At 42.7% G+C, this 26,926-nt stretch overlaps 1 protein-coding gene across 1 annotated transcript; it reads left to right on the top strand.

Annotated features, from left to right (window-relative positions):
• The first annotated feature begins 1,142 nt into the window (after positions 1 to 1,142).
• slc44a1b (solute carrier family 44 member 1b) lies at positions 1,143 to 26,926 on the top strand. Its single transcript, XM_040120538.1, has 15 exons — positions 1,143 to 1,181; positions 3,024 to 3,166; positions 9,715 to 9,851; positions 13,176 to 13,269; positions 13,351 to 13,520; positions 15,049 to 15,138; positions 15,238 to 15,386; positions 18,169 to 18,355; positions 18,878 to 19,046; positions 21,135 to 21,291; positions 21,418 to 21,501; positions 21,575 to 21,712; positions 22,868 to 23,104; positions 23,952 to 25,888; positions 26,153 to 26,926. Exons 1-14 carry the CDS (start codon positions 1,143 to 1,145, stop codon positions 24,372 to 24,374), a joined length of 2,217 nt encoding a protein of 738 aa, XP_039976472.1. The 3' UTR covers positions 24,375 to 25,888; positions 26,153 to 26,926.

Here is a 26,926-nt window from a genome sequence, read left to right as displayed (position 1 = left end):
GGAGTCGTCGGATGATTCACGGGAGAGGACAGAAGAAGAAACACGGTTCGGATTCAGCGATCCGGATTCAGGTTTTGGAAGTGAAATATTGACCATTTGAACGGGGATTGAAATGAGAGCATGTGAGAGGGTTAGAGGAGACATGTCTCTGTGGTGGATCTGAAGACAAGCCACAGACTTCACCTTCAACACTGTTCTTTATGAACTCATCATATGCTTTTAATCTGAATCTGTAAAGGAGCAGCAGCCTTCAGAGAAATGCAGCGCAGTAAAAAGTACAACATCTCCCTCTGAAATGTGGTCGAGTGGAAGTAAAAAGTAGCAGAGAATCCAAATACTCAAGTGAAGTACCTCAAAAGTGGACTTAAGTACAGTACTGAGTGCTGAAAGTAATTGTACTTAGTTACTTTCCACCACTGAAGTACAGCAGAGCTGAAAGGATTAGTCGATCAAGAGAAAATTAATCAGCAACTCCTTTGATAATCAATTGATTGTTTAAGATACATAAAAGTATAAATCTAAAAAAGACGAGGATCCTCTCAGGTTTTCAGTTTTTATCTGTTCTGTGTCACAGTAACTGAATCTCTGAGTGTTGGACAAAACAAGACATTTGAAGGCATCGTGTTGAGCTTCAGGACATTGTTATTTTCAAAACTGGTTTTAACATTTGCTGACATTTACTAGACAAACGATTAATTGAGAAAATAATGGTTATGTATGCATATTTGAATCATCATCTAAGGAATCGTTTCCTGCTTGTGGTGGCTGTGAACACTGATGCTGACTAGCAGACTTCATAATGTATCGGTGTCACTGATCTGTATCAGTGTTTCACAGGAATCCTGCAGGAAACTTCAGGGAATCATAAACAGAATCACTGGTAGAGTCTGATACTGAAGTGCAGCAATTAGTTGATTAATCCATTAGTCAATACACAGAAAATAATTTGCAACTACAGCAGTTTGATAATAAAGTAATCGTTAGAAATTTTTCAAGAAAAAATGCGAAACATTCACTGGTTCGAGGCTTCTGAAGTACAGCAGAAACCTACATTTACACCACTGTGAATGCGATAATTTAGGGTTTTGGACAAAATAAGATGTTTGAGGACATCACCTTGGACTCCAGGATCTTGCGATGTGATGGAAAACTGGATTCCCAAACTCACCTCAGAACTCCAGGTTTGTTGTGGGCCAACTCTTTCCTTTCCTGACTTAACAAAAAATGTATTTGTGAATATTCACGATTAAGAGACAAACTCCACCAACATCACCTGAAGAGAAATTAGACTCAGAATTCTGAGGTTAAAGTCGGTTTGTTTTTCGCATTGGCCCTGACCCTCATCCGTAGGATCAGGACTGAAAAAAAGCTAAACTGTGATCATTCAAAAACTGTGATGATACCAAAATGCTGAATGGTAGTTCAACAGTTCCAAGTCTTGTGACCAGTTTAAAGTTCAAGCTACGTCTGTAGATGAAAGTATGAAGCAGTAGAGGTTCACAGAGGTTCGCCATCTCCGCAGCTCTGCGATACTTTTTAGCCTCTTTTAGTTCCTAGTTTTGGTTTTGCAGCACATTTCCTGTCTGGTTCAGTTTCACTGTTTTCACAATAAAAGCTCTAAAAAGCCACTGTCCACTACCTGCTCAGCAGCAAACAGCAGACAGACACAGTCAGAGACCAGCTGGTGAAAATGGTGGAGCATTTAGCAGCTAAAGAGCCAGATGTTTCCCTCAGGAGCTGGTGGAGACTAAAAACAGAGCTAAAAGAGAGGGAATACTGGCGTTTTGTCGACTGGTGCAATAAATCTTTTTTAGATTTAAATATGCCTAAAAATAAATAAATGATCATTTCACAGAAACACATAACCTGTCCTCCGAAAAGAATTTGTGAGGTAAACATCCAGACCCACAGGTACTTGGGAGCTATGTGTGACGACAGTTTGAGATTTAGTGAAAATACAGATGTTCTTCTGAGGAAGGCTCAGCAGCATCTGTGCTGCCTACGTAAAGTAACTCCTTAATTCTTCATTTATTTGCCGGGTTACATTCCTTTGTCAAACAGACTAAAACGGAGTGCAAGGTGTTGCTGAGCTCAGCTCCTCTACGACTGCTTGGATTTTAGATCGATATTTTAGATCGATATATACAAAGGAAAGAGTTGGCCCACTATATATATATACATATGGCCCCTAAAGATGAACTGCTAAGTGAATACCTCAGGCAGCAGAAACCCGATGATGCAGAGGAGGAGGAGGAACCATTATGGATGGACAAGCCCCTACACGGCATGTACCACCGACAGATAGAAGAAGTGGCTGATATCAAGAAATCCTACCAGTGGCTGGGAAAGGCTGGACTGAAGGACGGCACGGAAGCACTAATCATGGCAGCACAAGAACAGGCACTAAGTACAACATCAATAGAGGCGGGATCGGGGGATTTATTAAATATATATATATATACACACACACACTCAAAGGGATTAGTAAAGTATCTTGTCTTAAAATGAACTGATGTATTTAGATTGGAAGTAGGAATCTGGTTGATCACGTTAGACACAACTACTTTATTAGATGATAATGCAATGATTTTGTGTTAACAAATGGAAAAAAATTTAGTTGATGTCGATCTAAACATGATCAGGTAACTGTATCACCTTTCTTTAAATGAGTCATCAGTCCTCTTCCTGTCTGATGCTATACACCGCCGATCCAGCATCAGTTGAACTTTGAAAGTGAACCACTGCTTCTCATGCATTGACTCTACATTTCCCCAGATCCAGATTCAGCATGACACAGGTTATGTTCCTTTGATTCTCTGATTTCTTCTGGCTCTCAACTCAGAGATGTTCCTCCCAATGCAGAGTTGATTCAAACACTACTGATGCTGGAACGTAAACGTATTAGCAGTATATAAAAAACAATGAGAGAATTAATCATCAAAATGATTCTGGTTCTTGTGTTTGGACAGTTTTTGTCGTTAAGTCGGCTTCCTCACTAACGTTAGTGTTTTTGTGTCATGTAGGGCGGCATCTGCGGCTTCACCATCGTCACCGGCGGCGCTGCTCGCCTCGTCCTTGGATATGACAGCTACGGCAACACCTGCGGTCGACGCAACGAACAGATCGAAGGCGTCAGGCTGAGTGGCCTCGACCACACCGACAGGAAGTGAGTCTGGTTCTATATTAGGTCACTGATGCTGTGTTTGCCCACTGTGCTGTGTCTTACTGTGGTGTTTGGTAGGTTACATGGAGGTGGTGGTGGTGGTGTCGGTGGTGTAACAGTGGTATTTTTGAGTGTATAAGGGGAGTAAATTAGTGTATAATTGTAGTATTTGAGTATATAACTGGTAATTTTACTGTATTACAGTGTGGTGTTTTTTTGTGTATAGCAGTGGTAGAGTAATGGTGGTATTTTCAGCGTATTTTGGTTTTATTTTGTTTTGTATTACTGTGTTTCATATTTGTGGTATTTTTAGTGGATAAAGGTTGTATTTTTTAGTGTATAGTGGTGGCATCTCAGTAGTATTTTGTTGTGTATTAATGTATTATTTGTTGCATATTTTTGTGGTATTTGTTGTTTTACTGGTATTACTGGTTGTGTATTGGCGTATTAATTTGTTTTATCATTCTAAAATAGTTTTTCTATGGTTACGTAGTAGTGCACAGCCTGGTTCTGTGCAGTACTGTGTAGTGTCCTTGTGTGGTGTGCGTGTTGTGTACTTCAGTAATAATTTGATAATTTATTTGACTGTGTGGTATAAACTGGTTGTCAGCTGTGTTAGTGTAGTGTTACTATATTACTGTAGTATTACCGTAGTACTGTTGTAGTGTCAGGGTTTAACTGGCTCAGCATTGCGCTTGAACACACGGTGCGTTCAAGGTCCTGTGGGAGTCTGCTGTGTTGATTGTGCTGACAGACTGTTCAGAGCTGTGACTCATGAGCAGACCTGCTGACACACACACACAAGCTGACACACACTCAACACGAAAACTGAACACACAGACTGAACACAAACACACATACACTCGGCCTATTTTTACCTGCAGAAACACAAGCAGCTGTTAAAATATGGATTCGAGTGTTCAGCCCTACTTTTATTCCCAGCACAGATCAGTCAGTTCAGATGTCAATAGACAGTTTGATTATTGATTAATCTTTTTATTATTCTGTTTATTAACTGAAGTGTTCAGTCAGTCTGAGCAACTAAAACGCACACAGATGATTTCATATTAAAAGTCATTTGAAGGTAAATTACAGTCTGAGGCCGCTACATTTTTTTCGAGCTGCAAATAATCCGCTGATTATTTTCTCGATTAGTCATTTAGTCTATGGAATAAAATAAAAAGATGAAAAAAATGCTGTTCACAAGTTTTCAGTTTACCAATTATGCAACACTCAGAGATCGAATCTCTAATTTATTTGAGAAGACAAGCATCAAATCCTCACGTTTTAAAAGCTGAAACCAGGAAATATGACCTCTTTGCTTGAAAAATGACAAACTATTAATCGATTATCAAAATAGCTGAAGATAAATTTCCTGTTGATCGACTTATTGATTAATTGACACATTGTTGCAGCTCTTATTTCATTTATGTCTTAGTATATCATAGTATGTATAGGAAGTGTCCAGGCCTTTATTTCTAGTTTTATAAGTGAATTTAAAATAGAATAGAATAGAATTCGAACAGCAGGCAACGCTGACAGAAGGGTGTGAGACAGAGCATCAGAGAGAGTCAGTACCAGCTGTGTCACTGTACAGTGACTCTGCTGTGTCACATCATCAGACTGGGACAATCACATCTGGACTACAGGACACCTCTGTCCACATCTGTCTCTGAATCTACCTTCACCTGGAGTTAATAAGTTCTCATCAGACCGTTTTCAGTCTGATGAGAACTTATCACTTCTAGACAGCTACAGTCCAAATGATTCACCCGGAGTCTGAACTCCAGTTGTTACCAGAGCAGCTTCAGTCCTCCATCACACAGGAGGCAATCAGGTGCACTGCTGAATGTAGGTCACCTGTGTTTTGGCAGCACTCAGAGTCCAGTGCGCAGTCAGTGGAATTTCGCACATATAACGTTAGAAAAAAGTACACTTTCGGTTGTGTTTGCACACAAAATGTGCAAGTACAACACAAGCCTTTAAGCAGCCTGTGTAGACAGCTGGATTAATGTTTTCAGATAACGATAGTGGAGACATGACAGGAAACGAGGGAGAGAGAGATACAACAAAAGTGCCTGGCCAAATTCAAACCAGGGATGGGGTTTTTCATACTAGAGCGCGCCCGACATCAGCCGTTATTGACCTATCTCAGATATACAGGTATTGGTGCACATGATGTCCGATATGCAGCTATATTAAAACTTTTTTTGCAGCTTTTTTTTAGTCTCACTGAAATCTGGCTGTGTCATGATCAATATGTTTGCCTTAATTAATCCACTCCCCCCAGTCATATTAATACTCACAGTCCTCCAGGCACCCGCCGAGGAGTCAGAGTTGCAGCCATTTTCAACTCAAGCCTAATAATCAAATCTAAACCCAAACTCAATTATAACTCAGTCGAAAGCCTGGTTCTTAGTCTCTCACATCCATCATGGAAAACATTAAAGCCTGTTCTATTTTTTATAGTGTACTGGCTCCTGGACCATACTCTGAATTTTTATCTAAATTCTCATAGTTTTTATCAAGTTTAGTCCTTAGTACAGATAAAATAATTATAGTAGGTGATTTTAATTTTCATGTGGACGTTGATAATGAGCCTTAGAACTGCGTTTATCTCATTGTTAGACTCAGTTGGCTTCGCTCCGATTGTAAATAAACCTACTCACTGTTTTAACCACACTCTGGACGTCGTTCTGACAAATAGCATCGAAACTGAACATTAAATAGTCTTTCCACAGAATCCTCTTTTGTCGGACCATTATTTAATAACTTTTGAATTCCTATTACTGAACTACACAACATTAGGCAAAAATGTCTTTACCAGATTTCTATCTGATAGTACTGTAGCTAAATTTAAGGCACTGATTCCATCAGCACTTAATTCACTGCCATGTTTCAATATAACAGAGGACTCCTATGCTAACTTTAGTCCCCTCCAAATTGACCATCTTGTTGATAGTGCTGCAGGCTCAATGAGAATGACACTTGACTCTACTGGCCCTCTAAGAAAGAAGATAATAAAACAAAGGAGGTTATCTCCATGGTTTAACTCTCAAACCCACATATTAAAGCAAACTACATCTACTGTCTCTTAGACCCCGTCCCAACTGGGCTGCTTAAGGAAGTTTTACCCTTAGTTAGCAACTCTTTACTAGATATAATCAATTAATATTAACTGACTATGTATGTTCTTAAAAAACCTACCTTTGATCCAGATGTTTTAGCCAACTATAAACACATATCTAACCTTCCCTTTCTCTCTAAGATCCTTGAGAAACTGTCGCCAACCAGTTGTGTGACTTTCTACATAATAATAGTTTATCTGAAGATTCAAAGCTGGTTTTAAGTCCTATTTATCAGAACAATAAATCTTCCATATACGCAAAAGATAGTCACGGAGTTCCACAAAGTTCTGTGCTTGGACCAGTTCTGTTCACCTTATATATGCTTCCTTTAGGCAATATTATGAGGAAACGCTCCATTCCAGATGATACCCAAGTGTACCTTTCAATGAAGCATGATGAAACCAATCAGTTGGCTAAACTTCAAGCTTGCCTTAAGGACGTAAAGACCGGGATGACCAGCAACTTTCTGCTGTTTAACTCAGACAAAACTGAAGTTATTGTTCTCGGCCCCCAACACCTCAGAAACACATCATCTAATGATGTAGTTTCTCTAGATGGCTTTGCCCCTGGCCTCCAGCACCCCCGTTAGGAATCTCAAAGTTCTCTTTGATCAGGATACGTCCTTTAACTCTCACATAAAACAAACTTCAAGGACTGCCTCTTTTCACCTACGTAGCATTGTAAAAATCAGGCAGAACGTGTCTCAAAAAGATGCTGAAAAACTAGTCCCTGCCTTTGTTACTTCTAGGCTGGATTATTGTGATTCCTTATATCAGGCTGTCCCACCAAGTCTCTAAATACTCTCTGGCTGATCCAGAACGCTGCAGCACGAGTACTGACAGGAACCAGGAAAAGAGATCACATTTCTCCTGTGTCAGCTTTTTTGCATTGGCTCCCTGTAAAATCCAGAATACAATTTTAAATCCTCCTCCTCACCTTCATAATCCCTATTACCCCACTAGAACACCGTGCTCCCAGAACGCAGGCTTGCTTGTGGTTCCTAGAGTCTCCAAAAGTAGAGTGGGAGGCAGATCCTTCAGTTATCAGGCTCCTCTACTGTGGAACCATTTTCCAGTTTGGGTCCAGGAGGCAGACACCCTCTCCACGTTTAAGAGTCTTAAGGAGGCTTAAAACCATCCTTTTTGATAAAGCTTACAATCAGGGCTGGCTCAGTGTTGGCTTGAACCATCTCTTAGTTCTGCTGCTATAGGCCTAGACTGCCAGGGGACAACCCATGATGCACCAAGCTCCTCTCTCCTCCTGTCGCTTTCTGCAGGTATTTCTGCCCCTGGTGCTGCAGAGTCTGGATCTGTAACTGCAAAGCACCTACTGCTACAATTAGCAATCTCCCTGATCTTCTTTAAACCCATCCAGTCGGGGCAGCAGGCCGCCCACCACGAACCAGGTTCATTTCAAGGTTTCTACCTGTTAAAAGTGAGTTTTTTCTTGCTGCTGTGACCAGGTGTTTGCTTATGGGGGAATGTTGGGTCTCTGTAAATATAACTATAAAGAGTCCCTTCTAGACCTGCTCTGTACGAAAAGTGTGCTGAGATAACCCCTGTTATGATATTAGCGCTATATAAATAAAACTGACTTGACTTATAATTGAATTGAGTTTACCTATGTCTGGACTGTGGGTTGAAGACTTGGTGGTCTCAGGTGATCTCATTAGCATACTGAGGGTGTGTGATCAGCTATGATCACAGATTCTTGGAGCTGTAGGAGAGGATTCTACAGTGTGGAGGATTTTACTGCAGACTCTTTGTTTTTTTTTTCTCTCCCACGTCGGGATTCTAACATTCTGCTCAGATTTCCTCTATTTTTACTCAGAACACTTCAAACTCCCCTGAACAGATCTCAAGCCTGGATTACCAGCCTGGGCAGAATGGGGAAGTGCTCCGAGACCCAAGAAAACCAGGTTCAATGCAGGTCAAGTGATTTTTAGTAATCTGATTCACTGCAGCTCTAAAGTACATGGTCTGCTTCGATCTGGCTTATTTACATTATTGTGGCTTCGTCTGCAGGCTCAGCCACAGCAACTGTTACAGTGGTGAAATTTCACTGTGAACTCCAGTGAAACCACTGAATGGATCACTGGTCAGGGCCTACAGGGCACAGGCCCAGGCACTCACGGGGTCAGTATATTTATTGTTGGAAAGTCCATCAAATACTACAGAGGGACACCAAGCAACCACAAATGACACAGCCTTGTTGGTCTCCAGTCTGAGGGTCCTATGTGGGAGGGGCAGGGGCCTTTGCATATCCACAAATCACTGCATTCAGGACTTTTACGCATGGGATGCTGCATCCGTGTAATGAGCCGACCGTGTAGTCTCAGCAGATCAACAGAATAACTGAGCTGCTGTTGTTGTTACGTGTTTTTAGCACTTCGTTACCGAGTGAAACCACAAACCAACAGCTGCTGTAAAACGAGCTGGATGGTTTGTATCAGTGTTAAAGTTGGATTTTTCTTTGGTGCATTTGCAGCCTTTCTGCCGACAGTTTGTTGACTGTGGTTCTTCTTGCAGGTGGGAGACGTCATTGCTGTCAGAGATTCACCAGATCTCTGACTGTGAATTGCGTATTGGACACTAACGTGAACAGTTTTTTGGACTCTGCTGCTTGTAATTACGATTTAAAGGATGTGTAGTGAATGCAGCATAAATCCAGTCGAGTCTGATTGTGAACTTTTACCTGCAAATCTGCAGTTGACCAACAGCTACCGTATCTTATTATCTGTCAGTGTTACTGTGTTAGTGCAGCAGAGTCATTGCTCCATGTTTAACTGCTGATGAATCCTGTATCCGAATTCTAGATTAATTCAGTGTGATGTTATTTTTCATGTGACACTAATATAGTTTCACTGATTATTGTCAGTCCTTCATTTTGTTGTCTTTCCTCTCACTTCCTGCACAGATGTTTCACATTATACCGATGATTCCTGAGCTCACCGTCTTAGCTCTTACTGTAGAGCTGCTGTGATTGGTCGATTAATCCATTTATTGGCGACTATTTTGATAATCAGTTAATTGTTTCAGGCAAAAACTGCCAAAATCTCTGACTTAAGCTTCTGCGATGTGAACGTGTGCTGCTTCTCTCCATTTTCTGTCACAGTAAACTGAATATTTTTTGCTATTGGACTGTTGGTTGAACAAAAGAAGACATCACCAACAGATTAATCGATAATGAAAATGATTAGTTGCAGCTCTATTTTATAGTACAGGTAACCCACCACATACCAGGTGTAGCGGGTACTTTTCAGTTTATAGACAAGTCAGTCTGAGAAAAGTCTTCTGAAGGTGATGATTGCACGCTCTTAATCTGAAGGACTGATTAAAGCCATTTGGAGCTCCACGTTCAACTTTCTATTACCCGTCTGACCAGTGACTTTTAGTGACTCCCTGTGCTTTCTGTCTGCTGCAGGTTTGTCTTCTTCCTGGATCCCTGTAACATCGACATCGTTCAGAGGAAAATCAAGTCCATGGCTCTGTGTGTCTCTCTCTGTCCCACAGAGGAGCTGAAGACCTACCAGGACCTGAAGAGGTTCGCCATGCTCAATGGTGAGGTCCTCACTTTGTCACATGACTCATAACGCACCTGAACAGGTGATGTCAGGACAGACTGGACCAGGAGAGTGCGCTCTGTGTCTTCCAGCGGTGACCAGAGGGACAAACGGAGCCTCCTCCATGTTTTAAAGTGGGGGAGGCTCAGAGTAAAACAGCTGTTGTCTGAGTTTGAGCAATAAGACACATTTATCGGTGACTTCCTCTGACTTACAGCCAACTCTCAACTGATCTCACCCCAAAGGGGCAGAACCTTATTGTTTTTGTGTTGGTTAATTATGATGACGAAGATTATTATAATTATTACTATTATTGTTGCTATTATCATTGTCATTATTAGTATTTTTTTATTTTCTTTTGCCGAATCGGCTCAAATTGCTGCGTGCTGAAATGAGCTAAATCCATGAAACTTGGCCCAGTACCTGGAAATGATGTGCAAGTGCTTGAGCCCAACCGGCCAGATGGTGGCACTGTAATTTAGGCCCTAAACTTTTAGAAAGGCCACGAACATTTCAAACCCAAATCCAGCTCGGTGTACTCTACAAAAAAGCCCGTTTGACCTTAAAAGTCCACCATGATGGATTTTCTGCCATTTACAATTTTTTGAAAAACACATTGTTTGACATCTCCTCCTAAACCGTAGGTCTGATTGCTGGCAAATTTTTTATTGGACCAGGCTAATAAAATCTGCATAAAGCTTGTTGATATCTTTTTTTTAGTTTTTTACGATATTGACCAATAGACTTCACAAGGTGCGGGGCTTAGCAGAAAATTGGCCATAATACATTAACGATTAGTCATAACATCATAAAGCTGGGAACATATCTTCAAGCCATTCCCTGTTTGGGAATAGGCCCGCTGACGCATTTTGAGCCCGGCCCATAGGGGGCGCCACAAATAAACATGTACCTCAAAACCCAGTGGACAAATTTCAACAATTTCGGTGTGCATGCTCTGGGACCAAAATCTGAAGTAACATATTGTTTGGTGCATGTGGACGTGGCCTATCATACGTTTGCTCATAACACGAGATGCCTTTGAGCAGTCCTGTTTAAAGTCTCCGGAGACACCCATCTCCTGAACATACACGCCGAGTGATGGGGGGACAAATGGCGGAGCTTTGAGTGTTAAGTTATTGAAATACTGCAGGCTTTGTGATGGTGAAACCAGTATGTGATTGGTCTCAGTCCTTCATTAAACAGAATTAAACTGGCTGAAGGGACTTTTCTCTTTATGAAGCCTGAAACCCACCTGCTTCTGCTCGCGGCTTTAGTTTTAGCCGACTGAGCTGCTTCCCTCTGTTGAACGCAAAAAGGTTTGAACCCGGAATCACCACCTGCAGCTATATTTATTATTATTATTATTGTGATCAGAGACTGTTTTTGTGCTGCAGCCATGGAGGATCTACTCTGAACCAGCTTCACAGACTCTGCAGCGCTCTGACATTCAACAGACTTCTAGAGTCAGAACTAGCTTGATCAATAGTTTTTATTCTGAAGTTTGTGAGTAAAAGTGCAGGATTTTTACTTGTAACTTTTTATTTTTACTACATATACATATTTGGCTGGGACACAACAGCAGGGTCAGCCTTATAAACAGGAATTTCTGTGAGTGAGTGAGTGAGTGAGCGACTAAGTGATACCATTGGTCGTTACTCTTTCAAAATGAATTGGCGTGGTCAGTTACCCTTTTAGCTGCGTTTTTTCACAAAAGCACCCAGAGACAAATCTAGCAACTTTCTGGACAAACCTTAGCTACTTTCCGTAGAAGACAGGCGTCAGTGTTGCTCCGCGAGTGCAAGGTTGGGCTTTCCCTCCACAGACACACGTCTCTATATGTCTCATTCAACTGAATGAGCTTCTAACTTTCTCTCTAACTGATCATTTTACAGGTAAATGTAGCTGAAATCACAGCACAGCCGTCGTCTTTAGCTCATGTGTCTGGTGACTCTGTCAGACGACGTCGTGGTTATAAAACCAGGATTTTAGCAGCAGAGCAGCAGCTCGGAAACGTCTGGGAAGTGACAGCTGGTTAACATGTCGTCTCAATGGGCCACGTTTCAGTCACTGTTTCATACCTGTTCCGTCGTCTGACAACAGAAACGGTAAAACATGTAGATGAGAGCAGCTTTATTGGGAATTATTCAGATGTATTAAATGACTGTATATGTGAACACAGAGAGCAGGAGAGAAGCAGACAGGCAAAGGTCCAGCCACATATGAGGTTTTGACCTGGTCTTGGTTCATTATTTCTCTTTCACTTCAGTCTAAACATCTAACTTTTAGCAGTTTGATAGATACGGCCCTGGTGAGATCAGGGTTAGGATTTATGAGTGTGTGTGTGTGTGTGTGTGTGTGTGTGTGTGTGTGTGTGTGTGTGTGTGTGTGTGTGTGTGTGTGTGTGGTTGGTTGGTTGGTTGGTTGGTTGGTTGGTTTGTTGGTTATAAAGGAGGCATTGATGTCAGCAGTTGGCCTAACGCTCGCCGTCACGTCACAATGATGATTTAATGTCTGCAGAAACACCATCAGTATACAGTACTGTCCACACACAGCAACACACACGCAGTAACACAGTAACACACAGTAACACATAGTCACTGTCACAAAGGCAGCATTAAGCCCTGTTGTTCTGTCGTATGGTTGGTGCCACTGTGCTCCGCTTGTCCTCCATCAGCTCTGACTCGGATCAGTGTTGTAACGTGACAGAGACGTTTGATCAGGTGACCTCAGTGCTCCTCTGGCAGCCACGTAGTTTATGAAGGGAGCCACTGTTACAGATTTACACAGGAACCAGTTTATCTGTCACACCTGAACAAGCAGTCTGAGGCTGTTAAATAAAACTATCTTCACTTTATTCAGCCAGATATCTAGCTTTTACTGATACAAGGTAGGTTGGTGAGAACACATGGGCTTCTACTACAACAGCCTTTTAACCCTGGAGTCAGTGAGTTACAGTAGCTGTGAGCTACAACCTGAGCCCCGTGTTTTTAGCCTGTATCTGTTTCCATTCAGTCAAACGGTCCAATTAAAAGCTGCCGAATCAGCTGTGATCAGCTCCTGTTCTCAGTGTAGCCGTGGATGTGCAGACAACTGTCACTGGGTCACTGTGATACTGAAGGAAACTTAAAAACATGAAGATTCTGAATGAAGTTCTGCAGCCTCAGCTTCTTTTAATAACTGTAGCAGCTCAGTGTAACTGACTTAGTGTTAGAGGTGAATCTGATTGGAGCTCTGCGATTGGTTCAGGAGAAAAAACAGCTGACCTGTCAGCAGCTGTGAGGGTGGAGCCTAATGTGTCCGTGTGTCTCTGTTTGTGTTTCAGGCTCTGAGCTTTGTTCCTACGAGTTAGCGGGTCATAAATATCCCGGTCTACCTGAGAGGTTCTCTAAGTGTCCCAAACTTCCTGTTCCACCCAGGTACGTCCAGCTCTTTAGCTCAGAAACCTCTGGATCACTGTGTTCTTTGTGTGTGCCCTGACCTCTGACCTCTCTCCTCAGTAAGCCGTTACCGGTGTTTAACCGCTGCACTCCAGTGGATATTTCCTGTTATGCGAAGTTTGCGGAGGCCGTGGTGACGTTTGTGGGCGATAACAGCGTTCTGCACCGACTGATCGCCGGCGTCGCTGCCAGTAAAGAGATCATCGTTGGACTGTGTGTGCTCGCTCTGGGTGAGGATCAGCTCCATATCGGCACTGACGTTAGATCATCCTTCATTTCACAGTGTTTGCACACTTCAGCTGTAGGATCTTTAGTGGATGGAAAGTATGAAGTCGTCTTGTGGTTCCACGTTAGATTCGTCATTTGGAACAAAAATCAGTTTTTGCAGTGGCCTAAATGGTGGATTAACAATCTGTCTTTTTATGAAATCCGTTCCATATCGTAAAGTTTTTAATGAGACAACGTGATCTTACAAAAAATATTAATTTGACAAATGCTAATGTGAAGAGCACAATAAATCTAAATTTTTAGACTGACAAGTTTTTTCTTCTAACATAACACTGATATTCAGAGCCCTCGCTGTGCCTAGAGTAAAGAAAATGTTCATTTAAGGTAAACTTGTTTTTAATAACCTTACTTAGTTTTTTTAATACGTCAACTAATTAATACCAGACTTCTCCTCATTGATGAGCATGTCTGGCTCTACGTGCTCATGGACTAATTCATGATTAGAAATGAGTCACTTAACTGTATTTTAGCACTGATATCATTTATCTCAGAAAAAGTTTGATCACATTCCCACCTGCACATTCCCACCTGCACAGTCAATACAGTAACACCAGTCACCACAATCATCACAGTCACCACAGTCACCAGTCACCACAGTCATACCAGTCATCACAGTCACCACAATCATCACAGTCACCACAGTCACCAGTCACCACAGTCATACCAGTCATCACAGTCACCACAATCATCACAGTCACCACAATCATCACAGTCACCACAATCATTACAGTCACCACAGTCATACCAGTCATCACAGTCACCACAGTCATACCAGTCATCACAATCATCACAGTCACCACAGTCACCACAGTCACCACAGTCATACCAGTCATCACAATCATCACAGTCACCACAATCATTACAGTCACCACAGTCACCACAGTCACCACAGTCATCACAATCATCACAGTCACCACAGTCACCAGTCACCACAATCATCACAGTCACCACAGTCACACCAGTCACCACAGTCACCACAGTCACCACAATCATCACAGTCACCACAATCATCACAGTCACCACAGTCACCACAGTCACCACAGTCACCACAGTCACCAGTCATCACAATCATCACAGTCACCACAGTCACCAGTCACCACAATCATCACAGTCACCAGTCACCACAGTCACCACAGTCACCACAGTCACCACAGTCACCACAGTCATACCAGTCATCACAGTCACCACAATCATCACAGTCACCACAATCATCACAGTCACCACAATCATCACAGTCATCACAGTCATCACAGTCACCACAGCCTCGGACTTTCTTGGACCATCTTACGCGCTGAGACGTGAATTAAAGTGACACCATCGTTGAGGTTGACCAGGAGCCTTACCTCAGTTCTGGTGTGAGCAGGCTGAGCTGCTCTGGTTCACTGGTTAACGATTCTCCATCGTGTTCATCCGACATTAATATTTGTGATGGGATTTTTCTGACCCTGGCCTCTGACCTCTCTCTTTCAGTCCTCTCGATGATCCTCATGGTGATCATTCGGTACATCTCCGCCGTCCTTGTCTGGATCCTCACCTCGCTGGTCGTCCTCGGATCCCTCGGTGAGGTCACTTCCTGTCAACCAAAATGCATTTTTACATTGATCTTTCTAAAATGGTGTTGTTCAGTATTAAACCTCAGCTCTGTGTTTGTTGTGTCAGCGGGGACCAGCGTCCTCTGGTGGCTCTATATCGACCACCGGCTGTACGGAAACGACACCTCCTCTAAAGTGGTGAAGGAGGAGGTGGAGATCAGCAGAGACAATGGACAGGCGCTGCTTGTCTACGCTGTCGCCGCCACCGTCTTCACCGTATGTAAAACTGCTACTGTTAGTTACTTTAGAGTGTGTGTGTGTGTGTGTTTGGGGGCGGGGGGATCGTCAATAGAGCATTTTTCCTAAAAAGAAAAAATGTAAATGATCTCGGAGAAGAAGGGAAGCTGCAGGGCTGAAAACTGCACGATGAAGACGAGCTGAGTCAGTTAATTTATAGAGCACATTTAAAAACAGCAGACGTTGACCAAAGAACCTCACAAAGAGATGGAATTATAGACATAAATAAGAGGATATAAGTAAATTAATAAAAGCAAAGAATATCTGGATAGAATCATAAACACAACAGCATTACACAGAGAAGAAATATAAACAAACAAATAAAAAACAGTGTGGTCAGTCATGTCTTCATGATGAGCGTCTTTAGACGGTCTTTACAGACATCCCTTTATTTTAATTTAGGGCCAACAACTGAAAATGCTCGATCCCCTTGGCTTTTCAACTGGGTGCGTTGAATAAAGAGCTGTGATTGGTCAGCAGATGTGAGGGGTCTGATGAGGAGTTCAGACATGTAACCGGCTGTCAGTCCATGCAGTGCTTTAAAAAAAACAAATTGTGGTAGCCATTGAAGAGAGGCCAGCACACCAGTACAGGGGAGATATGAGTGAGGAGTCTGGCTGCTGCATTTTGAACCAGCTGCAGGTGAGACAGGGCTGACTGACTGATTCCTGTGGGGAGAGAACTGCAGCAGTTGATGCGAGAGGAAACACAGACCTGAACTATGGTCTTCAAATCTTCAACAGACAGGAATGATTTTAATTTTGCAAGTGATCTAAGATGGAAGAAGCCAGTGCTGATAACTGAATTGATTTGTTTATCAAATTTTAAACCAGAATCGAAGAGAGCACAGAGGTTTCTTAAGTAGGACTTTATGTTCAATGAGAGAGGCCCAAGATTTTGGATGCGGGATTGTCTGCAGGGCTGAAGATTACTCAGTTTTAGTCTGGTTTAGCTGAAGGAAGCTTTTTGTCACCTAGGATTTTACATCCTCGGCCCAATTTAAAAGAGTCAACACTGAATGGATTACTAAATTTCACTGGGCGGTTCAGCTGGGCGTCGTATGCATAACAGTGATAGGAGATGTTATGCTTTCTTAATATAGACCTAGAAGGAGGCAGATTCAGGGAAAATATCATGGGGCCTAATATGGATCCTTGTGGTACTCCACAGGAGATGGGTGCAGAGGAAGAGGACACACACAGGCTGATTCAGGTGGAAAATGAAAGAAATAAATTATTACAAGTATATTAAATCAAACTAACAGTAGAAATACATAGAGAAACTATACGAGAGAAATTAAAGTCAAAGTTAGAAGGCAAGTAATAAACAGAATACCCACCACCAGTGTTTCACATTAAACTGACAGTGCAGCACTGTTTTTAAACAAAGTGAAAAAGTGGTCTGTTCAGCAGCAGCAAAGTATAGTTCATGTTAAAGTAATATGATAGCATAGACTATAACAGCACACACCAAAATAATATATAATATGATCTAGTAAAGATGCTTAGTATTTGTTTAATATGGAAATGTAATATATAATGCAATAATACAATATAACACAATATAGTGTAAGAAAATACAATAAATATACACTGCAAGCATTCAGACCCCTTCACTGTTTTTTCACATTTTGTTATAATGCAGCCTGATGCTAAGACCATTTAAACTAAACTCAGTACCCCATAATGACGAAAGCCAAAACCGAATTTTAAACATTTTTTCAAATGTAATAAAAAGGAAAAAACTGAAATTGAATTGAAGTATTTACACTTTGACTCATTGTTTTTTTCTACTACAGACACAACAAAATCCAGGATTGTTTATTGATGAGAGACTGAGGCAGATGAGTGTTGATATGTTTTAATTAATTGTGCTTCTTTTCTAGCTGATGGGTGCAGTATGTAAATGTAAATCAGTGCCATCTCGGACCCCACACCTAGTAGCACAGGCCCACACCCCCCAGGGATGTGTGAGCTCTCCAGCGCTATTCACATTATACACATGAGAGTGTTGGCAGGAAACCTCATAACTACATGGTAAAGGTCTGTGATGATACAGGCGTGTGGGCAGTGGTACGATAGTCATCACCTCACAGGACACCTGAGGAAACCTCACGTCAGCAGGTGACCACAGTCCAGCAGTGATTCATAGCACAAAACGCGTCACCATGGTTACTGAATTCACCCGCAGTTGACCCAGAATTTAACAGTGAACTTGTCTCAGTTGCAGATTGTACAATCAGCTTTCTCAACAGTTCACTCTCAAGCTTCCGGCTGCTTTGTGATTGCACCCTGGGAGTCGTAGTTGACTTCTCTCCTTCAGTTTTAAATGTCCACAGCTCCTTTGGTGTTGACTTTTATCAGAGGAGCAGATATTTTCGGACACATTTGTTGATCCTTGTTTTAACGATTGAAACGGGAGTTAAATCATCAACAGACGAGTTAGCGAGTTTAGTTTAAAACGTCAGTCACCAACACTGAAGGTGAGAAACATGAACCTTAGAAGATAAATAATAATAATCCTCACACTTCACTTCTCTAAATCTTTACCTCAGTTTTTCTAAAATCCTGTTGAAAGTTTTGGACAAAAGCGCAAAGATGAGACTGATGTTTTACAGAAGGATCCTTTAACAACCTGTGCTGAAAACCTTGGTTCACCTCCTACATCTTTGCTCGGTGGTGGTTTCAGCTCAGTCTGATGTTTGAATCCCCTCACTGATCTGCTGCGCTGCCCTCACTCTCAGTTTTTCTCTCTGTTTCAGATCATCCTGCTGCTGCTGATGCTGTTCATGAGGAAACGAGTGGCTCTGACCATCGCTCTGTTCCATGTGGCGGGAAAAGTCTTCATCCACCTCCCCCTCCTCACCCTGCAGCCCTTCGTCACCTTCCTCGCTCTCCTGCTCTTCTGGATCTACTGGATACTGGTCCTGCTCTTCCTGGGAACCACTGGTCAGTCTGAACCCTCAGATGTCACAAATATTACGAATATTACAACACATTTGGATCATTTCTGCAGGAATTGTCGTTGTACTGGTTTACTGGAAAAACACTGGTTCTCTGATTTTTTTTCATTTAAAACATTCTTAGACTCGAATAGGTAAAACAGTTGAGTATAAGACAGGAAATAAGGATCAGAGAAAAATCAGAAAAACAAAGAGGAAAGTTTCGTTTGATGATAAATCTTAAATGCTGTGATGTTGATGTTTGAGACCGTAACAGACCGTAAAACCAGTGAAGGCAGATCCTGAGTCAAAGAAAACGGTTCATCTTCAGTCTAAGAATCTGAAAACCCTGCAGACAGCATTCAGACTGTGCAGGGGAAGCATTCGGCCCTCTGCTGGTGAACAGCATGACCTGCTCTCATTTATAGACTTGGTATCAGTTTTTCTCTCTCCACCTGATATTCTGCTTTGTCTCTTTGTCCCCTCTGGGTCCTGGTCTATGTGGTCCCGGTCTGCTGTGGCTCTGCAGGAAACCCAGTCCAGAATGAGGAGACGGGGCTGACAGAGTTCAGACTCACGGGTCCTCTTCAGTACCTGACCTGGTACCACGCTGTGGGTCTGGTCTGGATCAGTGAGTTCATCCTGGCCTGTCAGCAGATGACTGTGGCTGGAGCTGTGGTCACATACTACTTCACCAGGTGAGTCCTCCACACCACAGGTGTGTTACAGTTACACACCTGTGTAGACATGGGCCGGTTTGATATTAAGCCGAACACCGAACCAGACTGATAAACCACATTTTACCACTACGTGACCATTAAGGGCTTTGTAGGTGAGGAGGAGGATTTAAAATTGTATTCTGGATTTTACAGGGAGCCAATGCAAAACAGCTGACACAGGAGAAATGTGATCCCTTTTCCTGGTTCCTGTCAGTACTCGTGCTGCAGCGTTCTGGATCAGCCAGAGAGTATTTAGAGACTTGGTGGGACAGCCTGATATGAGGAATCACAATAATCCAGCCTAGAAGTAACAAAGGCAGGGACTAGTTTTTCAGCATCTTTTTGAGACACGTTCTGCCTGATTTTTACAATGCTACGTAGGTGAAAAGAGGCAGTCCTTGAAGTTTGTTTTATGTGAGAGTTAAAGGACGTATCCTGATCAAAGAGAACTTTGAGATTCCTAACGGGGGTGCTGGAGGCCAGGGGCAAAGCCATCTAGAGAAACTACATCATTAGATGATGTGTTTCTGAGGTGTTGGGGGCCGAGAACAATAACTTCAGTTTTGTCTGAGTTAAACAGCAGAAAGTTGCTGGTCATCCCGGTCTTTACGTCCTTAAGGCAAGCTTGAAGTTTAGCCAACTGATTGGTTTCATCATGCTTCATTGAAAGGTACACTTGGGTATCATCTGGAATGGAGCGTTTCCTCATAATATTGCCTAAAGGAAGCATATATAAGGTGAACAGAACTGGTCCAAGCACAGAACTTTGTGGAACTCCGTGACTATCTTTTGCGTATATGGAAGATTTATTGTTCTGATAAATAGGACTTAAAACCAGCTTTGAATCTTCAGATAAACTATTATTATGTAGAAAGTCACACAACTGGTTGGCGACAGTTTCTCAAGGATCTTAGAGAGAAAGGGAAGGTTAGATATGTGTTTATAGTTGGCTAAAACATCTGGATCAAAGGTAGGTTTTTTAAGAACATACATAGTCAGTTAATATTAATTGATTATATCTAGTAAAGAGTTGCTAACTAAGGGTAAAACTTCCTTAAGCAGCCCAGTTGGGACGGGGTCTAAGAGACAGTAGATGTAGTTTGCTTTAATATGTGGGTTTGAGAGTTAAACCATGGAGATAACCTCCTTTGTTTTATTATCTTCTTTCTTAGAGGGCCAGTAGAGTCAAGTGTCATTCTCATTGAGCCTGCAGCACTATCAACAAGATGGTCAATTTGGAGGGGACTAAAGTTAGCATAGGAGTCCTCTGTTATATTGAAACATGGCAGTGAATTAAGTGCTGATGGAATCAGTGCCTTAAATTTAGCTACAGTACTATCAGATAGAAATCTGGTAAAGACATTTTTGCCTAATGTTGTGTAGTTCAGTAATAGGAATTCAAAAGTTATTAAATAATGGTCCGACAAAAGAGGATTCTGTGGAAAGACTATTTAATGTTCAGTTTCGATGCTATTTGTCAGAACGACGTCCAGAGTGGGGTTAAAACAGTGAGTAGGTTTATTTACAATCTGAGCGAAGCCAACTGAGTCTAACAATGAGATAAACGCAGTTCTAAGGCTCATTATCAACGTCCACATGAAAATTAAAATCACCTACTATAATTATTTTATCTGTACTACGGACTAAACTTGATAAAGACTCAGATAAAAAGTATGGTCCTGGAGCACGGTACACTATAACAAATCGAACAGGCTTTAATGTTTTCATATCTGTTACACGCTTGTTGAGTTTAGTTTAGTAGATTCTAGAAGGTAAAAGAAGTAAATCCAACCCCTGCAGAAAAATCATTAAAAAAATGGATTCACTCTACTAAATAATTATCAGATTTAAGCGATGAAATAAACTAAGTTTGTGTTGGGAGTCACAGTCACCATGTTTATCCTCTGTGAGGACAGGAGAAGGAGGGAGAAAGAAAACCACAGGGCTGATGGGAAGTGATGTCTCATTATTTAGAAAGTCTAGCAGCTCTGTGTGAGAGAGACTGGGCCTCCAACTCATCAGGATCTCTGAGGAACAAACCAGATTAATGAGGACTTTGTGTTTCAGGGACAAGAACCGACTCCCGGTGACCCCGATCTTGTCTTCAGTCCTGAGGCTGGTCCGGTATCATCTGGGCACCGTCGCTAAAGGATCCTTCATCATCACACTGGTCAAGATCCCCCGACTCATCCTCATGTACATCCACAACCAGCTCAAAGGAAAGGTACAAATAAACGTTATTAACACCAAGCTGCTGATACACAGAGAGGAAAACTTCACACACTGACGCTGCAGGTCTGATCATCGTCATCGTGTTTCATGTTCCTTCCGATTGATCCGACTGTTTCAGGAGAACGTGTGCGCTCGATGTCTGCTGAAAACTTGTATCTGCTGTCTGTGGTGTTTGGAGAAGTGCCTCAACTATCTCAATCAGGTAAGAAACAACCCACTCCTCTTGTTTTAAATATCACGCTCTCAACTGTCTCACCTGGGTTTTTGTTTCCCAGAATGCATATGCAGCCACAGCCATCAACAGCACCAGTTTCTGCACGTCTGCACGCGACGCCTTTGTGATCCTGGTGGAAAATGCTCTGCGCGTCGCCACAATCAATGCTATCGGAGACTTTGTGCTCTTCCTGGGGAAGGTGAGGTGGATTTAACTGGTTTTCTCCCAGGTCCGAACTGATTCTGGTCCTTGAGATCCAGCAAAGAACCAGACTGACAGTGTCAAGTCCTTTACAGGCTGCAGAGTTCATCACAGTCACAAACATCCTGATGATTTATCTGGTCTTAGACTCTGAACAGTCGTGGGGTTAAACCTGGTGGTGGCGATAGAGGAAAGATCTTGCAGCCATTCGGATCTACAACAGTGATAATCAAACGTGTTGATTCGGTCTCTGACGGGTCCAGACTCTTTGCTGGAGCTGTGTTCGGGTACTGATCTTTCAAAGCTATCACTTCCTGCTCCACGGGAGAGTCAGACTGAGGCTTTTATTGTGAAGCCATAAGGAAGGTCTGTTTCCAGCGCACCAGAGTCAGAGTCTGTTTACCACACTGTCCATCAGATGGACATCAGATGAACATGTGACTGTGGCATATCCCAGCCCCATGTTTCCAAAACCAATTTTTCAAAGTAATTTACAGGAACAGATAATAAAAACAGAGATACAGGTAAAGAAAAAAGTTTAAAGAAAAAAGTCTCAAATGTGCAGCGTAGAAAATATATAATTACATGTCAGGCCTCACAGACAAGAACCATTCATAGGCTAACTGATGAAAAGGAGTTTTAACAAGTGTTTAATATGACTTGGTGAGTCCAAGCTCCTCAAACAGGTCGAGCCAGAGTCCTGACAGCAAAGACCTGATCCCCTCTAGTCCTAAGTCTGACTCGGTGCTAAGAGGAGTCCTCTCAGGTCTGTACAACAACTTCTGCATCATTAAAACTTCATAACTTCAGTTTTTAAGTTTTTACATGACAAAAACTGGAGTGGATGAACTTCTCGAAGCTACAGGTGCTTTTGGAAGGAGGGGAGGGTCCTTCATTTTAGGCTGAGACTTAGTTTTTCCTTATACCTACACATCTACTGGATGTCATGTACAAACACTAGATTAATATTATTATTGGATGAGATCAAGACACTGGATGTTGATCTGAGCAGTAGATGCTGAGTTGTCTCGGTGATCAACATCTTTTTATTCTTTACATGAATATTTTTCTTTTTACACGTCGCATTCTGCTGAGTAAAGACATCTCTGTCCCGAAACCTCCAGACCGCTGAGCCGTTTAAATCTGTCCTCAGATCCTGATCGTGACGTCGACGGCGTTCGCTGGCGTCCTCCTCCTGAACTACCAGCGAGATTATGCCGAGTGGCTGCTGCCCCTCATCATCGTGTGTCTCTTCTCCTTCCTGGTGGCTCACTGCTTCCTGTCCATCTTTGAGATCGTGGTGGACGTCCTCTTCCTCTGCTTTGCAATCGACACCAAGTACAACGATGGCACTCCGGGGAAGGAGTTCTTCATGGACAAAGCTCTGATGGTGAGACAGCGGCAGGCCGAACATTTGATACTGAATGAAGCTCAGGCTTCAAACATCCTGCAGAAACCTGGTGGTACGGAGGCATGTCTTTACCACCAAGGTCCACCGGCGGCAGAGGGGTTGCGTTGTTAGAGGGAAAAGGTTGAAGTTCCAACATCTGTTTTTAAACACACATTTAATTTGTCTGAATCTCATCTGACTCCCTGAGCTGAAATAAGCTGACGTTGCCGTAAACTGTGACACCATGTGTAAACAGGTTCAGACCACTCTAACAACAGTTTCACTCTAATGACAGTATGGACAGAGTAGAAGCTGAAGTGACAAAGGATCATTGTGTGTTTCAAACGATGGTACACGATGTAACAGGAAGCAGGGGGCTGAGGATGTTATCGCTGTTCATGGTTTCATTATTATTTTATCATGATGTGAATAAATAATGATAATACCACATAAATACACAAATTCAGACGCATCCAGACTGATTCAGGTTATAAAGGAAGTTACTCTGATTCAATACAAACATGTTTTCAGAAGGGATTTAATGGAAGATGCGGATTTTACAGTTGTTGTTGGTCGGGCAGGTCGCTCAGAGTTAAAGCCTTCAGAGCAGACTGACTGACTGTGGATCAGCCAGACGCAGCCTTTAAAAAACTCTAAAACCACCAGAATCGTGAATGCGATTTTTTTTTTTTTTACATTTAATTCCAATTAATTCTACATTCCTGTTAATGCTGCACCTGTGGCTTCACAGAGAATTGTGGGTATTTGAGTCCTGACTCCGCCTGTCTCTCTGTCTCCTTTCCTTGTCCCACCTGTTCAATTTGGACTTGCCCCTACCCCCACCCAGGAGTTCGTGGAGAGCAGCCGGCGTTTGGAGCGGGCAGTGGAGCGTGGGCGTAGCCGGGTGAAGGAGGCGGTGTCTGAGGGGGCGGAGATGAAGCCCATGGTGAGTGACAGCGGAGGTGGAGGGGGCGTGGCCAGGCAGAAGAGCTCATCAGAGGAGGTTGGGGCAGGGACGGAAGAGGCTGGAGGGGAGTGGGAGGAGCTTCAGGAGTTCCAGGTGTACTACCTGCTGGTGGGGGTGCTGGTGGACTGGGTGCTGATGGAGCAGAGCGGCTTCGTCCTCTGTCTCAGCGAGGACGTCGTCCTCTTCCTCTGCATCTACCTGCCCACCTCCACCCTCTTCCTGTTCGTCAGCCTGATGCACACGCCAAACCCTGCCCCCTCCGCCAACACTGCCAAATCAGCCGCCGTGTCCACCGCGTGCTAACAGACGTCTACTAACGAGCACATGCTAACTGTTGCATGCTAACAAACACACACAGTCCTGAGCATGCTGATTGGTTGAACACTGATGCATGCTAACCCATCATCATCATCATCATCATCATCATCATCATCATCACTTACTCCTGACCACCTGGGACCAAACTCTTCGTTGACTTTCTGTTTGTAATTTATTTTTTACTTTTGTATCTTTCTACGTTTTCGGTGTGTTTTTACTCTGCCGCTGTGTTTGTTTTTTTGTTTGGCCTTATTTTCTCACTGTGGTGCTTTATGGAAAAGAAGGACCCGGCACATAAAAAAGTCAAGGTCAGGTTTCGGATCCAGATTCTGGTCTAAACATAAACAGCAGATGACCGAGTTCAGCTCCTGTCGCTTCTTATTTAAAATTCAAACTTGGGTCGGAGCAGTAATTGTCTGGTTTTGAATTTAACATGTACCATCTACAGTCTCTACAGTTGATGTAGTTCACCTGGCGGTCCAGCAGAGGGCGCTCTGTTTGCTGACCTGTTGCTGCCCTATCGATCTACCAGCAGACTAAGCTGATCGGTAGAAATGCAGGACAGTATTGATCATGCGATCCGGACTCTGAAGCCTCTGAGATGCAGTGTTGACTATTTCGGGTTCTTCCCTTCATGAGGTAAAACAAGGCTGTTTGTGAGTCTGCCTCGCTGTGGTCTTCGCGCTGGTTTCCATGGCGTTACCAACAGACCCACCTCCTGACGATCTCCTCCTCTGTGAGTCATCAGAAGCAAATTCAAAATGCTCCTGAAGTCAAAGTTATTTATCTTGTGCTGACAAGATGGGGGGAAAAAATCATCTTTGGGGAGGTTGTGTAAAAATGACTTTGATTAAAGTGTCTGCTGGGTCCTAGCTTCTCCAGATGACGTTTTCAATCATTTCCAGACCTGAGGTCATGTCCTGGAGAGTTAACAATCTGAAATTAAAATATACTGGTTTTGGATAATTCCAGTATTCCAGTATATTTACACGGACTCTGTTTTAAATTTGGCCCCTTTTCAGCCAAAATAACAAAAATAAGTAAATAAAGGATTTATTATTACCCCACCTTTGATTCCTGGTAGTGTGGAGAAAGTGTAGAAACAGCCTTTAGACCTCCATGTTGCCCAGTGGTTCCTGACCTGCGTTTGGATCTACTGATGTAGGGAAATGAAATTTAGTTCAAGTTAACTGAAGAATAAATGTGAAAAATACAAAAAGAAAACTGCTGAGACTTGATTTTTGGTGTCTGGTCTAAATTTTCTGAGAAGGGATAAAGGGGGATGAGGAGAGAATCAGGCTCGACTTCAGCTTCGTGGTTTCACAACAACAGAGAGACTCAAGTCTACATCAAAGTTGTTTTTTGTGTCTCTTTCAGTCAGGCGGTCTTGCTCCTATGTATTATGGGTCGGGGGCCTTTTACGTGTCTGATTTCAGGGGCCCGTCGTCTCATCATCTGTCCATGGTGACGGGAAGTGAGACCATAAAGTACACGTAACAGTTAAGTGATTAGTTTAAATATGAAAAACCTAGTGTCTTGTGCGATGGTGGACTCGTGACCTCAGTGTTTCTAAAACCCTGCTTTTGTCCTGCTGACTGGTCTGACTGATGCTCGGCCTACTGGTTTCAAACACCTGACAACCCATGATGCTCTGCTCTCACCTGCATTACCTTCACAACCACCTGTCATCATCCATCCTGTGTGTGTGATCATCGTGGAGATCTGTGAAACTTTTAACCACGTGGACTCGTTTTCTGTTTCAGGCTCCGGGGACGAGTTCAGCTTGACCAAAATCAGCCAATGGGACTTCTTGAAAAAAAGAGAGACATTCCAAAAGTTTATTTTTACCAACGTGTAACATGTTTACTATGGTTTCACTCCAGGGAAAACGATATTTTAATAAGAAACTGTAAAAACGTAACAATGTAATGAAGCACTTTATATTGAAGCGCTGCAGATTTTAAACCGGCTGATGCATTTTTTCGTAGTGATGTCGTTTTTATAAAACCGAAGCATCTGGTCTCACTCTGAACTCATTGCTCACACTTCAGTTCCTAACAGTTTTTCAGTGAAGCCACGTTTTGTTTTTCTGAATGTTTTTTGTTGTGGAGACGACCTGGGTCACTGACACACGCTCCACCTGGACTCCATGTTGGATCGGGAGCACTTCGAAGCCATCGGAGGGGCAGAGTCTGTGCACAGGTGGAACAGGAGCCATGAAGCCGATTGTTGGATGAGATCAGAGGACAGAGGTCTAAGGTCAGGAAGATTCTGCTGCAGCCGATCTGGTTTTATCTGTATGTGAGAGACTGACGGGACACGCTGCGAGCACTTTGATCAATACACCTGACGGATTAGCGATTTACGAGTAAACATCCACTAGATGTGACTCCAGCAAAACAAATAGTAAAATAAAAATATAAAATAAAGAAATCATTCCATTTAAAGTCAGGATCTCCAGCGTTGAGATAAGGAGGAGGAGTCAGTGGTAGAAGAAGTACTCCACGCCTTCACTGAAGTAAACGTAGTAATGCCGC

The sequence above is a fragment of the Xiphias gladius genome, chromosome 23 (assembly GCF_016859285.1).
Source record: "Xiphias gladius isolate SHS-SW01 ecotype Sanya breed wild chromosome 23, ASM1685928v1, whole genome shotgun sequence".
Taxonomy (NCBI): domain Eukaryota; kingdom Metazoa; phylum Chordata; class Actinopteri; order Istiophoriformes; family Xiphiidae; genus Xiphias; species Xiphias gladius.
The sequence above is the reverse complement of the archived record's forward strand: the minus strand, read 5'-3'. Positions and strand labels throughout refer to the sequence as shown.